This window comes from Momordica charantia (assembly GCF_013281855.1).
Source record: "Momordica charantia cultivar OHB3-1 chromosome 1 unlocalized genomic scaffold, Mcharantia_2.0 BLBB01000001.1, whole genome shotgun sequence".
NCBI classification, from domain to species: domain Eukaryota; kingdom Viridiplantae; phylum Streptophyta; class Magnoliopsida; order Cucurbitales; family Cucurbitaceae; genus Momordica; species Momordica charantia.
The window spans coordinates 12,593,134-12,607,399 of NW_028275157.1; the positions used below are offsets into that span (position 1 = coordinate 12,593,134).

General features: G+C 31.4%; 1 protein-coding gene across 1 annotated transcript; it reads right to left on the reverse strand.

Annotated features, from left to right (window-relative positions):
- Positions 1 to 4,158: 4,158 nt before the first annotated feature.
- LOC111021752 (cationic amino acid transporter 2, vacuolar) lies at positions 4,159 to 10,584 on the reverse strand. Its single transcript, XM_022298789.2, has 14 exons — positions 10,047 to 10,584; positions 9,473 to 9,674; positions 9,042 to 9,126; positions 8,703 to 8,843; positions 8,496 to 8,614; positions 8,306 to 8,402; positions 7,647 to 7,819; positions 7,454 to 7,520; positions 6,494 to 6,652; positions 5,771 to 6,044; positions 5,441 to 5,549; positions 5,024 to 5,136; positions 4,744 to 4,819; positions 4,159 to 4,615 (listed from the first exon to the last, which is right to left on the reverse strand). Exons 1-14 carry the CDS (start codon positions 10,213 to 10,215, stop codon positions 4,459 to 4,461), a joined length of 1,941 nt encoding a protein of 646 aa, XP_022154481.1. The 5' UTR covers positions 10,216 to 10,584; the 3' UTR covers positions 4,159 to 4,458.
- Positions 10,585 to 14,266: the final 3,682 nt, after the last annotated feature.

Sequence of the window (14,266 nt, forward strand, 5' to 3'; positions counted from 1 at the left end):
TTCGATCTCTCATATTCTCAAATTGTTGTACTCAAAAAGTAAATAAATAAATTGTCATTTTTAATTTTTAATTACTTTGATTAAAAAGAATGTGAAAAGATAGGAATATATCTGATTAGCTGAAACATCTTTTCTATTTATTTCAAGAAATTACTTTTTAAAATTTACGTTCTTACGGATAGATTTAATAAAATTTCAAAGATCTTGAAATTCAACCATCTTGTTTCATCAACTTAAATATAGTTCAACGAGTTAAGATATCTATGTCCGACTAGAATGTCTTGAATTCGAATCCAAGTCGCGTGATCTTGAACATCAAATAAAGACAAACGCGCATTAATAAAATTATCTAAAACACAAGTATGATTTAACCCCATTTTATGGGGTGTGTGTGTGTTTTTTCTATACCATTGAATTAGGTTTTATTTATTCTTTCTCAATTTTTGTGTTAAATGAATTTATTATTTGAAGTTTTTGAATTAGATTTCGGATAAAATAGTAAAAAATGATTCTTCATCTATCCCACTTTAATAATAAATATAAAGATTAGTGAAATGTTATAAAAACATTGAAAATAGAAAAAATAATTAAAAATATATTTTTAGTTTTTTATTCCAAGGCAATAGAATTACATGTGATTTATTACAATTATTAATTTTTTAAAAAAAAAATTAGTTATTTGACATTTTTTTTAGTAGAACGACCTTAGCGTGGAAAAATTAACTTTTGAGCTCAAGAAAATTAATAGATGTCTTTATTTAACATAATTTAAGAAATACAAACTTTGAGATATATATATTTATATATTTCAAGCGCCTACCCTAAAGGAGTGCACCTCAATTATCAACACTTGTGCTAAAAAGAGCAATGAGATTCTCAACTAAATGGATGGTTGATAAGGTAGTTATTTAGGTATCCTTCTATTCCTCCCACATGGGTGAATGGTTATGCATTTTAGTTACATTTAAACTTCGGACTTCATTTCTTTGTCGAAAATGGTTCATGCAGTATGTGGTGGGGGAGTTGAGGAGTCTGAGAATCTTTTACTCGGCCCAGAAGGAGGAATTATGTCATCCACTACAAAAAATGGCCATAATCCCTTGGTCGATGGAAGAGGTGATGAGTCTGATGTCCTCTGACTCAACCTAGTTGATGCATAATTGGTACTTGTTTTAGATACATTTCATTATTGACGATCGATTCCTTTTTTAGAATGGAGAATTCTAAATCTTTATGAGCCACAACAACTTTTCTCGCATCTATTTGCCAAAAGGTAAGATGAAACCCCAAGAATATAAGAGTACATGCTCCCAGAAACATCTTAGAACTAATTGACTCCATTTCTTCCGTGTTCTCTCATCTTCTTTCATTGCTTCCTTTATATACCCTTAGGTCCTAAATTGAAAATCTAAAAATAATATTTTGTTTTAAAAAGAAAAACACAAATTTTGTTAGAAATCTAGTTGGTAAGAAGCTTTTTAGAATAAAATTGTTGGATCAAAATTGGCCTTGTTTTTTAAGCTCGTCTCTAAAAGACGTTTTCAAAAAACCAATGTGTTAAACTTTTTTTTTGTTTTTTTCGTGGTTTTGTTTTAACAAATGTATTAATATATTGTTGTACATAATCGATTGTATCAATTATTTGCGAAAATTTTAGTTATTTTTCAACTTAGTCATTTCTAACCTTAAACTTTTAATTTGTTTGTGAAGCTTGACTTAAAGTGATGAATTAACATTCTTGAGTAATTTAGTTTTAATTTTTGTTTCTTTCTCTATTTTAAGATTTGTGACAACTTGTGAGCGTTATTATGGCTGGACAAGATTATTATGGGGTGTTAAAGTTTTAGATTTGTTCGATGTTTTTTAACTATACTTAGGCACCTTGTCGTTGATATTTGAATGGTTTAATTTCTCTACTTGATTTTGTGGCTACATTCTAGTACTTTTCTAGTTGGATTTAGGTATGGCTATTGTACAATTTTGAGGGTTATGTTATTCAAAATTTATATAATTTATGCGTTGATTTATGCACAATTTACTATTTTAGTTTTACGGGAGATATTAACTTTATCCCTTGTTCAAGTTTTTTAAATTTGATTAGGTTATGTAATTCAAAATTTATATAATTTATACGTTGATTTATGAACAATTTACTATTCAAAGATATTAACTTTATCCCTTGTTCAAGTTTTTTAAATTTGTAATTTGATCAAATTTAAAATACAACATAAAATTTGACTCACTAAAACACTCATACATTCACATGAAACACTCATGTGAGTATTTCTTAATATTTTAGAAAAGTATATGTACATTTAGGTCATTTATATGAATTATATAATATTTAAATAATAAATCATTAAAATGGGTTAAAGAATACAAACGAAAGTTATTCTCTTTTCTTTTCTTTTCTTTTCTTTTTTTTTTTAAGTTTTTAGTCCTCCAAAATTGTGTAGGTTTTGAATTCTATATTTACTATGAATTTCCTCTTTTTTTAAAAAAAATATATATAAATTTGTAGATACTTGATTTGTTGTATTGTTGATTAATATTCTTGACTACTTAATTAATAGTTCATGGTATGCTACCGATGATATTCAACATATTCTAAATTACTCACGTGAAAATTGAGAAAAGATAAAGTTAAATCATGTGCCAAAAAAGGAAAAGAAAGAAAATTAAAAGTTCTAAAAATATAATTAAAAAATTTGAAATTTCAAGATCACTCTCAAATATAATACAACAAAATAAGAAAATAAATCAGGTCACTTAACTACTATAAACAAAATTTAATAACCCTAAACTACCAATTTTTAGTCAAATAACTCATGACTATCTGTCCGATTTAATGTTTACTTCCATAATTAAGGAGTCATTTATTTTAAAGATTTTAGATGTTCATAATTCATGGGTTAGAAAATTCAGATGTCCGACATCTTTTAGATAATTATATTTGTTTTGTATGAATTTATAATGATGTATGAGAATATTTTAATAGTTATGTTTATTTCACAATATTGGTTCCCAAAAAGCCTTACAAATATTGTCTAGTTTATACATTGATTTTTATATCTTTATTAATTTAATTTTTTTATCAATTTAATTTAAATTAATTTTAAATGTTATTTTCTAAAACACGTTAATTATATTAATTTGATATTTTTATAAAATATTTAATATTAACTATTAATTTAAAATTTAAAATTTAAGGTGAAAAATTATATACTTTCATTACGGCTACTTTGATCCATATATTTTCAACTTTTGTTTATTTTAGTCTCTATACTTTTGAAATGTCTATTTTGATACTTATACTTTAAAATAATAATAATTTTAGTCCTTTTATTTTCATTTATATCTCATTTCTTTCTAGGATAAATTTAGCATACCAAGTCACTCATTAAATTTCTTAAAATATAGCCATAAATTTGTATCAAATAGTTTCCATATTAAAATTTTTTAAATATGAACTAAATTGATCTCGTTCTAATAGAGCGGTTTTGAAAGTAATAAAACAAATCAAAAGTATAGAAATCAAATCAGTATTTAACTCTAAAAATTATTAAAAGATTAGGGGACAAAATTTTAAGAACATATTAAATTATATGTTTATCCCTTTATTTTATTTATCATAAAATATCTCTTTCCATTGGTAAGATTCCCTTTATTTTATTTATCATAAAATATCTCTTTCCATTGGTAAGATTCTCATTCTCATTTCTTGTTTTCAATTTCATTAGAAAATCCAAACATTGTAACTTATTTCTCATTTTTTAGAAACATTTTTATTTAAAACATTTTCAAAATAAAAATGTTTCTGGATTATGTTTTCAATTTATCCTAACATAAACAAAAGTTTTGTTTTATCACATGCTGGGAACTATGCAATTCTATTTTTCTTTATTAAAAAAGAGAAAACAGCAACGCTACCAAATGAATCCTAAATATTCACTCATCCAAACATGTACTATACAACTTTATATTTATTTATCCAAACATGCCACTCCGAACATAGTTTATTAGATAAAAAAAAAAACTTTAACTCTTAGATTTTAACTTTACCTTCTTTAAAGTTGAATGATCGATCATCCATCCGACCATCCCTAGATTCGTTGAACTCACAAAAGAACAAGTACTATACATACATAGAGATAGATATGGAGAGATAATGAAATGTTCTTCATATTTACATCATTTGCTTTGAACAACCTCCCATTCCTTCCTTTCACAGAAGAGAAAAAAAAACTGAGAAAATTCTATAACCAACCCATTATACAAAGAGACTGATTAGTCTCCATAGATGATTATAATAATAATAATACAATATGGTAACAAATAATAATCAACTTCTGAAACCTTTCTTCTGGCAAAGTTTTGTCACCATCAATGCTGAAACCTATCTCTTTGATGGCTTCAAACTTTTTGCCTTCTGCTATTCTTTGTACAAACATCCATCCGTCAAGCCAGCACCTCCCTTGAGTAGTTGTTTACCTTCTCGGCCTGGGCGACAGGCACGTACACTACGTCCCGTAGGGAGCTGTGGGTTCGGCCGTAGATTGCGTAAATGACCATTCCGATCACAAGCCATATCGACACTCGCGCCCATGTACCAACTCTGAAAGGTTACGAAAAGGGATTTTGGTTGAGAAAGATATTCCAGATAACGTTAGGTAATATCGTCCAGGAACCTCAAAAAGTAGAAATTAGCAAATGGAACTAGCTAAGATGGAACGCGGTTGTTACCCGAGATTGATGAGCAAGTAGGTGTTGATGAGAATACACACAATTGGTAGCAGAGGAACTAATGGACAGATGAATCCTGAGAAAAGAACAAGAGATGTTCGCTTATACATTAAGACCAATATATTGTTATCCTAAAGACACCCGGGTTATGTTAGATTGGCCACGACCAAGAATAGAATGATATAAACCCGAGTCCTATTTCGCTAACAAATTAAAAGGCCAAATACGAATACGAGAGAGAGAGAGAGATGGCGTCATTTTATCCCAAAATATCACTAACCTCCTTCGTGCCCAAAGCTGTGCCTTGCATCATCTTGGTCTATGCATGAGAGCACAACCAAAGCAGATAAAAGAAGCATACCGCCAACTCCGCTAACTGAATATCGTAGGTAGCTGATAGGATAACCAAACACATTTTGTAAAAATAATTAGAAGACAAACTAAAACATCCCAAAAATAAATTAAAATAAGAGAGAACGAGAAATCGAGAGAGATCTGTAATGAAATACATGATTATACTAGTTTCTCGACTATAAAACATATCAAGAACTTCAAATCTTAACAGCTTTCCTCATTTTTTTAAGTATTCATTGCTCTTTTTTATGGCCATCTATAATCATACATAATAGATCAGCAAATGTTACGAATGGGAAGCAAGCTGCGTCATTCGAAGCAAATAAAATTTGTAATAACCAACCTTGGAAGGCTTAAATTTGTAGCTGCGTACGTAAGAAGTAGCGCCCCTACGCATGTTAAAAAGATGGTCCATCCCGCAATTTTTCTTCGATTCTTCTCACTTAGAACATCTGTAGCAATTAAACATGAGAAAAAAAAAGTGAGAAGCATGTTGGAGCACAGTTGTCTTATTGGGTTAAGCACAAAGCCAAAGGAAAAAAAAGAGGGCGCGTTTTGCTTAAAACTAAAGACACTCAAGTTATTATCTTCCAATTTTTCTTTAAACAGGTTTTTCTTTTGGTAAAACATGCTTCAAGATTACGAGCCTCGTTAGAGCAACCATGAAACTTACAGCCACGTCGAGCGAGGTAGCTCCCAATTATGGGGATGTCAACCAATGCATCCTCTTTCTCAAGTAAAGGTCTAGAACTGTCCTTTGCAGAACCGACAAGGATCTCGGGATCTTTCCCCTTAACATCATTGACACTCGTGTGATACGGTAGGGACAATGGATCAACTGACTGTGGAAGAGATGAAGGCAATGGCACCTGATTTGGTGGAATGTATCTGAGAATCAATACTGATATTGCCACTGTGGTAAATGCAAGAAGGGTACCAACACTGACCTGCACAAAGTGAAAACCATGTTCAACCAACTCTCCCACAAAGTCGAAACAGTAAAAAGACGATATCTCGTATAGTTTTACTCTTCCATGATCAAGAGAGCAATTTAGGACTAAAATTCTAGGAAGAGTCTATTTCAGTATCAAGACTTTGAACTCCATTTCATAAAACGTGTTCTCGTTGTCTTCATAGCTAGACTCTTTGAAATGAACAAGGCATTAAAAAATGTCAATATGTACCTCGGTCACAAGCATACACAATGAAATGAAAAGATAGAGGTAACTTAGAGAGATGAAATTTTCAGATTGTGTAAGATTATTTTGGTTACGAACATTTCACAGTAACTTAACCAGTCAAAACGTTTTTACCTTTATCGCCAATTCTATGAGAAAAATCAGATAGAATGGATCACTCCAATCCATATTGGACGAATTTGCTAGAGTCTACTTACCATCCCTGCTAACTCTGAAACATCCATGAAAAAGGCCAAGCCTGCAGCACCGACACCACTTGCTATGGTGCTCTTGACAGGAACTTGAGTGTGTTTGTTGACGTCTGAGAAAAAAGAGGGCAGCAACCCATCTCTCGCCATTGCCATCAAGATCCGTGGCTGGGGAGCATAAAAGTATCGAAATTAGTACACGTGTAGCAGAAAGATGCAGGACTTAGAAGGAAAGAGAACGAGAAGAAAGGAAGAATTTTCTTATTTGGGAAAGAAAATAAGGATTCATAACTACGACATAAGCAATGCAACATCCACGGTAGCTATATCAACGGTAAACTACAATGAATAAGCCAAGAAATTGAAAGGCATATAACAGTTCCAAAGTTCATATTCTTTAATGATTGGTGGGCATCAGGATTCTATTCCTTGCATTATCATTCAGAAGCATCTAAGAAGCATAGACACTTTAGTTTGGATAATGTTTCATGCCCGACACGAGTCGAAGTGTTCAACACTAACACTTGTCGGACACTTGTGTGATACTAGTTGTACAAAATTAATATGATTCCATGACTTATGAGGCACATATTAAGTCTAATACACGGACTTAAATAGTATTATAGTACAAACATAATAACTTTTGAAAGCAAAATACATTAAACTCGTTTATCAAACTCATTTTATATACATATGCGTGCCAAGTATGTTGACTTTAAATTTCCTTCTATAAAGTGATATATATTTTTTTTAAAATGTAAATTCAATAAACGTGTCTCTGACATATTCATGCCCTAGATTTTTAAGAAATGATGCATTACTGTGTCATGCATGTCGTGCCCATATCCGTGCTTCGTAGTTGGTAATATACTTGAACAATCAGGACTGTTTTGTGACAGACCAAAACAAAAAGCAATTCTGAAAACTTCTAACTTGTGAAGAGATATCTCAAAAGACTTCCATATTTACCTGAGGGAGAATAGAACCCATCAATGTTGAGCACAGTGCAGTAACAGCTCCAGCACTCACCACATAACTGGACGAAAAAAGATAACATCAGCTGAGACAATCTTCCGGATTCGCCCCGAAAGACTAACAACACGAAATTAGCAGCAGCCCCACCATAATTCGAAATTTAAAGCACATTAATTAGTCCACTTACGCTGCCCATTGCATTCCATGCTCAGCAAACGCAGAAGAGATGGGGGTGTCAGGATCCATCTCATAATAAGGCACCAGACCAACAACGACAACAGAGACCAGCATATATAATGCACAACAAAGAGATAACGAAGAGGCTATCCCGAGTGGCAAATCCCGTTGTGGATTTTTCACCTATTGGAAATACTCAGAGAATGCAACTCAAGTCAAAATCCTGAGCAAATCAACATTTCCATGATCATGCAAGCCAAAAAGAAATCCTAAAAAACATTTATATCTTTCTAGTTTCTCATGCATTTGTTGATAAACATTCATAAATGCTTAGATGAAATTGGTTCTTTAAATATAAAACAACCTTTAAATCTTATCCCTGTTCAATCCAAATATTTCGTTGGCTTAGATTTATCAAAAGGTATCTTTTTCATATCAGTTAAAGAATAATTAAGAGGAAAACATGAGCAGCAAAGAACTTGTTCTTCATGGGGAGATCCTGCTCCCTTGACTTTCTGCTAAATTAGGGGAGAATGAAAGACCCTCATTCCCCGGCTTTCTTTTGCTTTCAGATACTTTCTTGCAAATTAAGAATTTCTCTTGAAAACTGTGATCTGTTAATATTTCAAGAAATAAGTTGAGACGACAGATGCTGGTATAAAATTATACCTCCTCAGCAGTACTAGCCACAGCATCGAAACCAATATAAGCAAAGAAGACAGTAGCAGACCCAGCAAGCATCCCATCTACTCCATATGGAAAATACCTGTTTGCAGAGTTGAAGTTCATAAATTGTACATTGTAGATGGCATTATTAATTTATATAGGAATAAAATAGAGAGTGAGAATCTTTAAGTACCCTGTAGGAAGTTGATATCCAACCCATCCCGTCTTGTAACCGATATAAGAGCCAGCTACAATGACAAAAATCATTGCACATATATTTGCTGCTGTCACAACGGCTTGCGCTGCAATACTCTGAAGAAAATTACACAAATTAATAACAACAAGAGTTACCTTATCACATGTGATTTAGAAATTATTCTTCCACAAAATTCTAGCATACCTCCTTGATTCCAACACATAATAGAGCAGTGACAATCAAAACTAAGATTGCTGCACATGGATCTACAACAATATCGAGTCCGGGTAGAGTTTGCCGGGCTAGAAAGACAGGCAAACGATCATTTCCGCCAAACAACAAGGCCTGCAACAGGGAAAATGATAAAAGATAGCATGAGAACGCTACTAAGGCATCGGAGTTCTTAGCTTTTTTAAATGATGGCACAAAAACATGACTTCAAAAAGGAGTTCGTTGCTATTTTATTGAAACATGACTTCAAAAAGGAGTTCATTGCTATTTTATTGAATAATCGAGTGAAAAGTTGGAAGGCATTCACTGTACCAAATTTGGGGATATTCCACGTGCAACAGTTGAGCCACCGAGCGTATATTCCAGTATCAAAGCCCAACCAATCAACCAAGCAACACTGTAAGCAACAGTAATGGAAAATCACCAACTAGTAGGTGAATCATGTTGTAAATATGAACTACAGAATCATATGCTAAAAGAAATCTTAAAACTTCATCAACAGATACCCGTCTCATCACAAACAAAATTTTGGGATGAAAAAAAAGATATTCAAAATCAGCTATTTCACATCTATGTTAAGAAAATCTATCACACAAATACACATCCAAGAACCCAAAAACTGATTCAAATCAACATACTCTTTCGGCTTCGAGGTACTAACCAAGCTCTTATCTAAAGATAGATGGCCTAAGCACTAACCAGTACCACTAGAATCTGCAAAAGTATAAGTCACATAGAATTACCCTTCTCCAACACATATGTATGAGTAGTGATAGGCACTCCCAGCAGACGGACAACGACTAGAGAGCTCAGCATAGCAAAATGCAGAAAGCGCTGCAGCTATTCCAGCAATTAGAAAGGAGATGGCAAGGGCTGGTCCAGAATGCTCTCTGGCTACAGTTCCAACAAGAATATACACTCCAGCTCCAATAGTAGCGCCAACTCCTATACAGAGGAAACAAGCTTCCATGATGAGTCACCGAAAATAAAAAGAGACAAATACACTTGAGATCCGAATGGTCAGTTGAACCCCCAGAAGATCAATATCCATCAGATCTTTGGGAGTGGGAAACAGTAGGAAAATTCTATCAATCTAGACCTCCAACTTCAGAGAGACAACTAACAGTATAAGAAACTAATCCCAAAAAATAAACATAACGTTACTGAGATTTATTACCCACAAGGAAAAAGCAGCATGAAAACAGCTTCAAGAACATCAAAAACTCAAACCCAATAAAGAGCTTCTGAGATAAGAGGACATAGCTTCCAAATCAAAACAAAATGAAAATAGAAAACCAAAAACTACAAGATGGGTACCTATAGAAATAAGGTGAGGAACAGATAACTCTCTGGCTAACTGATGATGCCCTGATGAAGAAGAAGATGATGAGTGGGCAGAATCAACTTGTTTCCTCCTCATCAATCCTTTGAGACCAATCCATGAGCTCTGTCCACCTCCCTCGCTCGAATCAACCAAGAACCCCATCAAGAAAATCCCAACTCTTTTTTCTTCTTTTTTTTTTTCTTTCTTTTCTTCTTCTAAGCTTAAGATTACAATAATTACCCACAAAAGGGGGGAGGCTAGAGCCAACAATTCGATATTGTATCTCGAAAACTAAGCTAAACCCAAATCTACCCGCATTCCCAAATCAGGGAAAATGAATTCTAAGAAGAAATTTGCGGGCAGATTCCAAGAGAGAAGAAAAAGAAAACGATCCTCTCTTCTCTTCGCTTCCCTCCTCTTTCTCCCTCTGTTGATCTCTAAAATGTAACAAAAATGGGAATTGTGAGGAACAGAGGGGCGGGGTTTCCTTGTGTGGCTGCGGCTCTTAAGGAAATGGATTCAATCCAATTGTTCTCTTCTGGGTTTGAATTATATATAAAAAAAAGATTCCAACATTGCGTGTGGAGGCCCTGGGTCGGGTGCTGCCGACCGGACCCTCCGCCATTGGAGGATATGCTGCCCGCGGGCAGATGGGGCAGCATTTGTCAGGATTCTGGAGGAGAATCCAACTAGCTGCTTGCAGGGATGGCGGGACGGCTGGGATAGCTTTTTTCTCCTCAGTTGAGGGGAAGCCATGAAAATCTCTCTCAACCGTCCATTTCTTGATCGGACGGTTCTGGTTTATTCACCATTTTTTTATATAGATATTATATTAATAAAAAAATTGATATTCTTATTGATTTAATATTATTTTAATCTATATACTTTGTTTTAATTCAAATTTATTTTTTTCTACTTTTATTCAATTTTAAAATGTCCGTACTTCTAAAAGTGAATAATTTGATCTTTATTTGCAAACTACACAATAAATTCTTTTTTACACAAAGAAATGAGATAAAAAAAATGGACTAAAGTAATCATTTTTTAAAATTATTTAGACCAAAATGAACAAAAATTAAACTAACAAAGTGACCATAATTATATACTAAAATCGACAAAAATTGAAACTATTGGCATCGTATCACAATAATATTTTGATTTATTTCAATCTATATCCAAATCTCTATCTTATTACCTAAATTTTAGATGATATTTTATTTTCGTATTTAAACTTTTAAAAAGTCAATTTCCTCACTAGACTTTTATAAAAATCATTATACAAATGAAACTTGTTTATTTGTTTTGTAAATCGTAATTATATATATTAAATATGGTTTTAGTTTTAAAAAAATTGTGTTTTCTTTTTCTATGTATATATTCTTTTAGTGGTACCTATATCAATTCGTTTAAAATTTTGGTATTAAATTTTTATCGACATGTCAACATTTTCATCAACATTTCTATTAACATAAGGAGTAAATCGACATTTCTATAATATTGCCAAAAAAATATCAACAAAATACAAAAAATATCAACAAAATATCATTAATATGGATATAATCATAATATTAATCATTTTTAGCTTATTTAGAAACGGTAAGTTAATTTAGTTAATTTAAATATTTTTTACGGATTTTTTATTTTTATAACATTTTTAGAAATATCTATCCACATTTTATCTATATTTCCGCCCCACATTTCAATAGAAACATTTAAAATCTTGGTTGAAAACTAAAATTAGATAGATACGATTCGCAAATCTACAATCAATTTTTTTAGAATACGAAAAATGAGGGCAAGGATTTAAACTCATATTCTTTAGATCAAAGATAAATGTCAATTACAAGCTCGTGTTGGCGACAATATTATTTACAATTTTCCAGTAGAATATCTTGATACTTGATATTACATCAAACTTTTAATGCTTGATAAAAACACATGATATAATATATTAAATCATCAATAACTATCATCCAATTAAATTTCTTATCCATCCAAGTATTTAGAAGGATAAGTCATCTCAATTTTCTTAAAGAAATTATTTTCATTAAGAATTTTTTATAGTACAAGAAACTATCTACGTATGAAGGAAAATGAATTAAAGAAACACAACCAAAGTTTCAAATGTCGATATCAAATTCTCAAATTTCAAATGTCGATATCAAATTCTCAATGATTCGTCAATGAATATTTCACAAAATTTATAAAATTAAAAAATTTCATAGCAAATATTTAAATTAATAAATATACAATTTATCCTTTTTTAAATAAGTTATATACACTTTCTTTTATTAGCACTATGTTTGCACTAGTGATATTTCGTTGATAGTTTGTCGATTTTTTTAGATGATATGAAAATGTTGATTCATCATTTATATTGATGTCGAACTTATGGATATATAGAAATGTCGATGGAAATGTCAACATATAGATAGAAATTTAATATCCTGATCACAACTCATTATAACTACTTTTTATAATCTTTAAATATATTATGTTGAAAAGGGGAAGTCTCTAAAATGTTATCCAGAGAAAAAACATGATTTGGATAACAAAAATATTTTTATGAAAAATGGAGCTATGTTCCCACGTTTTACCTATTTCGTGTCTGCGGCAAATTTTGAATTTTAAAATATTTATAAATATTGTTTTCGAAATGTTCACTCTGGGTCATAAAATTCGTAAAATCGATCAGATAATTGAATCAGACAAAATATCGAATAAGCAACAAAACTTTCGAATTAAACACTTTAAACGACACTACACTAAGCTATGAGTTTGTCTACTTTTGTCGTTATCCTATAAGTTCTTGAAAGTCTAAGAATTAAAATTTAGCATCTATGAAAAGCATGTGTTATAAATGATGCATAGTTAATGTCTCTTTCTACTTTTTCTTTTTTTTTCCCTCAAGATATCATGAGAATAAGTTTAATAGGGATTTAAATATTTTGATATATTTGGAAATACTTTAAATTTCTTTCCAAAGTTCTCCACATGCTTCTCAAAATATATTCCTATAAAAAAAATTATTGTGAAATTTATATAATTATATGAATGGTGGGGTGGGACCCAGACACCAATCTCCCATCTGATTGGAGGATGCTTCAAACTCAATCTTAATGCAGAAGATTGGACGGCTGTGATTAAAAGATATGAATGTTATGGGGTCCACCTGTGATCAAGTGGCTCCTACAAGTTGGAAAAATAATTGAGTCAAATTTCTAAAAATTTGGCTTATTCCCACAAACCAAAAAGTAATAATTAAAAAAGAATTGAAATGAAAAAAAGAGAAAGAGAGAGAGAGAGAAGGAATACAAACAAGTATTGCTTTCATTATAGTGTACTATCACTATTTTTATAATAAAAAAAATTTCTTAAAACACTTTTTACAAAAATAACAATAATTTAAATACACATATAATTGGTTACATTTTCTTGAAATTGCTTTTAATCACGGATCTGTTTAGTTGCATTAAATCTAAATTTGATTATATGAATATTACATTACTATTTTTTGACCATCTAACTTTTAAAGTGATTATTCAAAAAAGGATTATAAACCAATTTGATTTTTTAAATAGGGATATTTTTTACTCTACAAAATCACTCGAACTTGTGGGGCGTCCTCGCATTAAGATATTCTTACTTTTTTAACAAATATATATTTTATTTTTGACCAATGATATATGTCTTAACAAATTTTATGTTCATGTAGCTCAGCGATTAAGACATCTTACTTTAGACTTAGATGTTGGAATTGATTTAATAATCAATTCATATGTAGGTAATGATAAAGAGAAACTATGTTTGGGTTTTTAATTGGCATATAAGTGATTTTGATTATGACTCATGACTTCCCATCAAGATGTGTGACGTGCTGAGTAGAAACTAGTTAATTAATTTTAGGGATTATGAGAAACCCTAAAATTAATATATAAAAATATATGGTTATGATCCTCAGTATACTACTTAAACCTTCTGGTTTATCATCAAAATGAGAGAATTGTCCATATTTAGTTCGAGTTTCATGGTTGGGGAAAACCACAAACCATAATTAGTTCCAGGTAAATTCTAATCTCTTTATAGATTTTGATTTTCTTTCGTGCTTAGACCAATTGTCTTGATTGTTCTTAAATTGTATGGCCCTTATCGGACTTAAGATTTCTTTAAATTTTCTTATAATCGGAGGTCCAATCTCTCATTTCCATATTTG

Coding starts and splice junctions, on each gene's coding strand:
- LOC111021752 (XM_022298789.2), bottom strand. CDS start 10,215: ATGGGGTTCTTGGTTGATTCGAGCGAGGGAGGTGGACAGAGCTCATGG. Junction 4,820..5,023: donor CAGCTTTGGGCACGAAGGAG/GTTAGTGATATT, acceptor TTCTTTTCTCAG/GATTCATCTGTCCATTAGTT. Junction 4,616..4,743: donor TACTTGCTCATCAATCTCGG/GTAACAACCGCG, acceptor GTAACCTTTCAG/AGTTGGTACATGGGCGCGAG.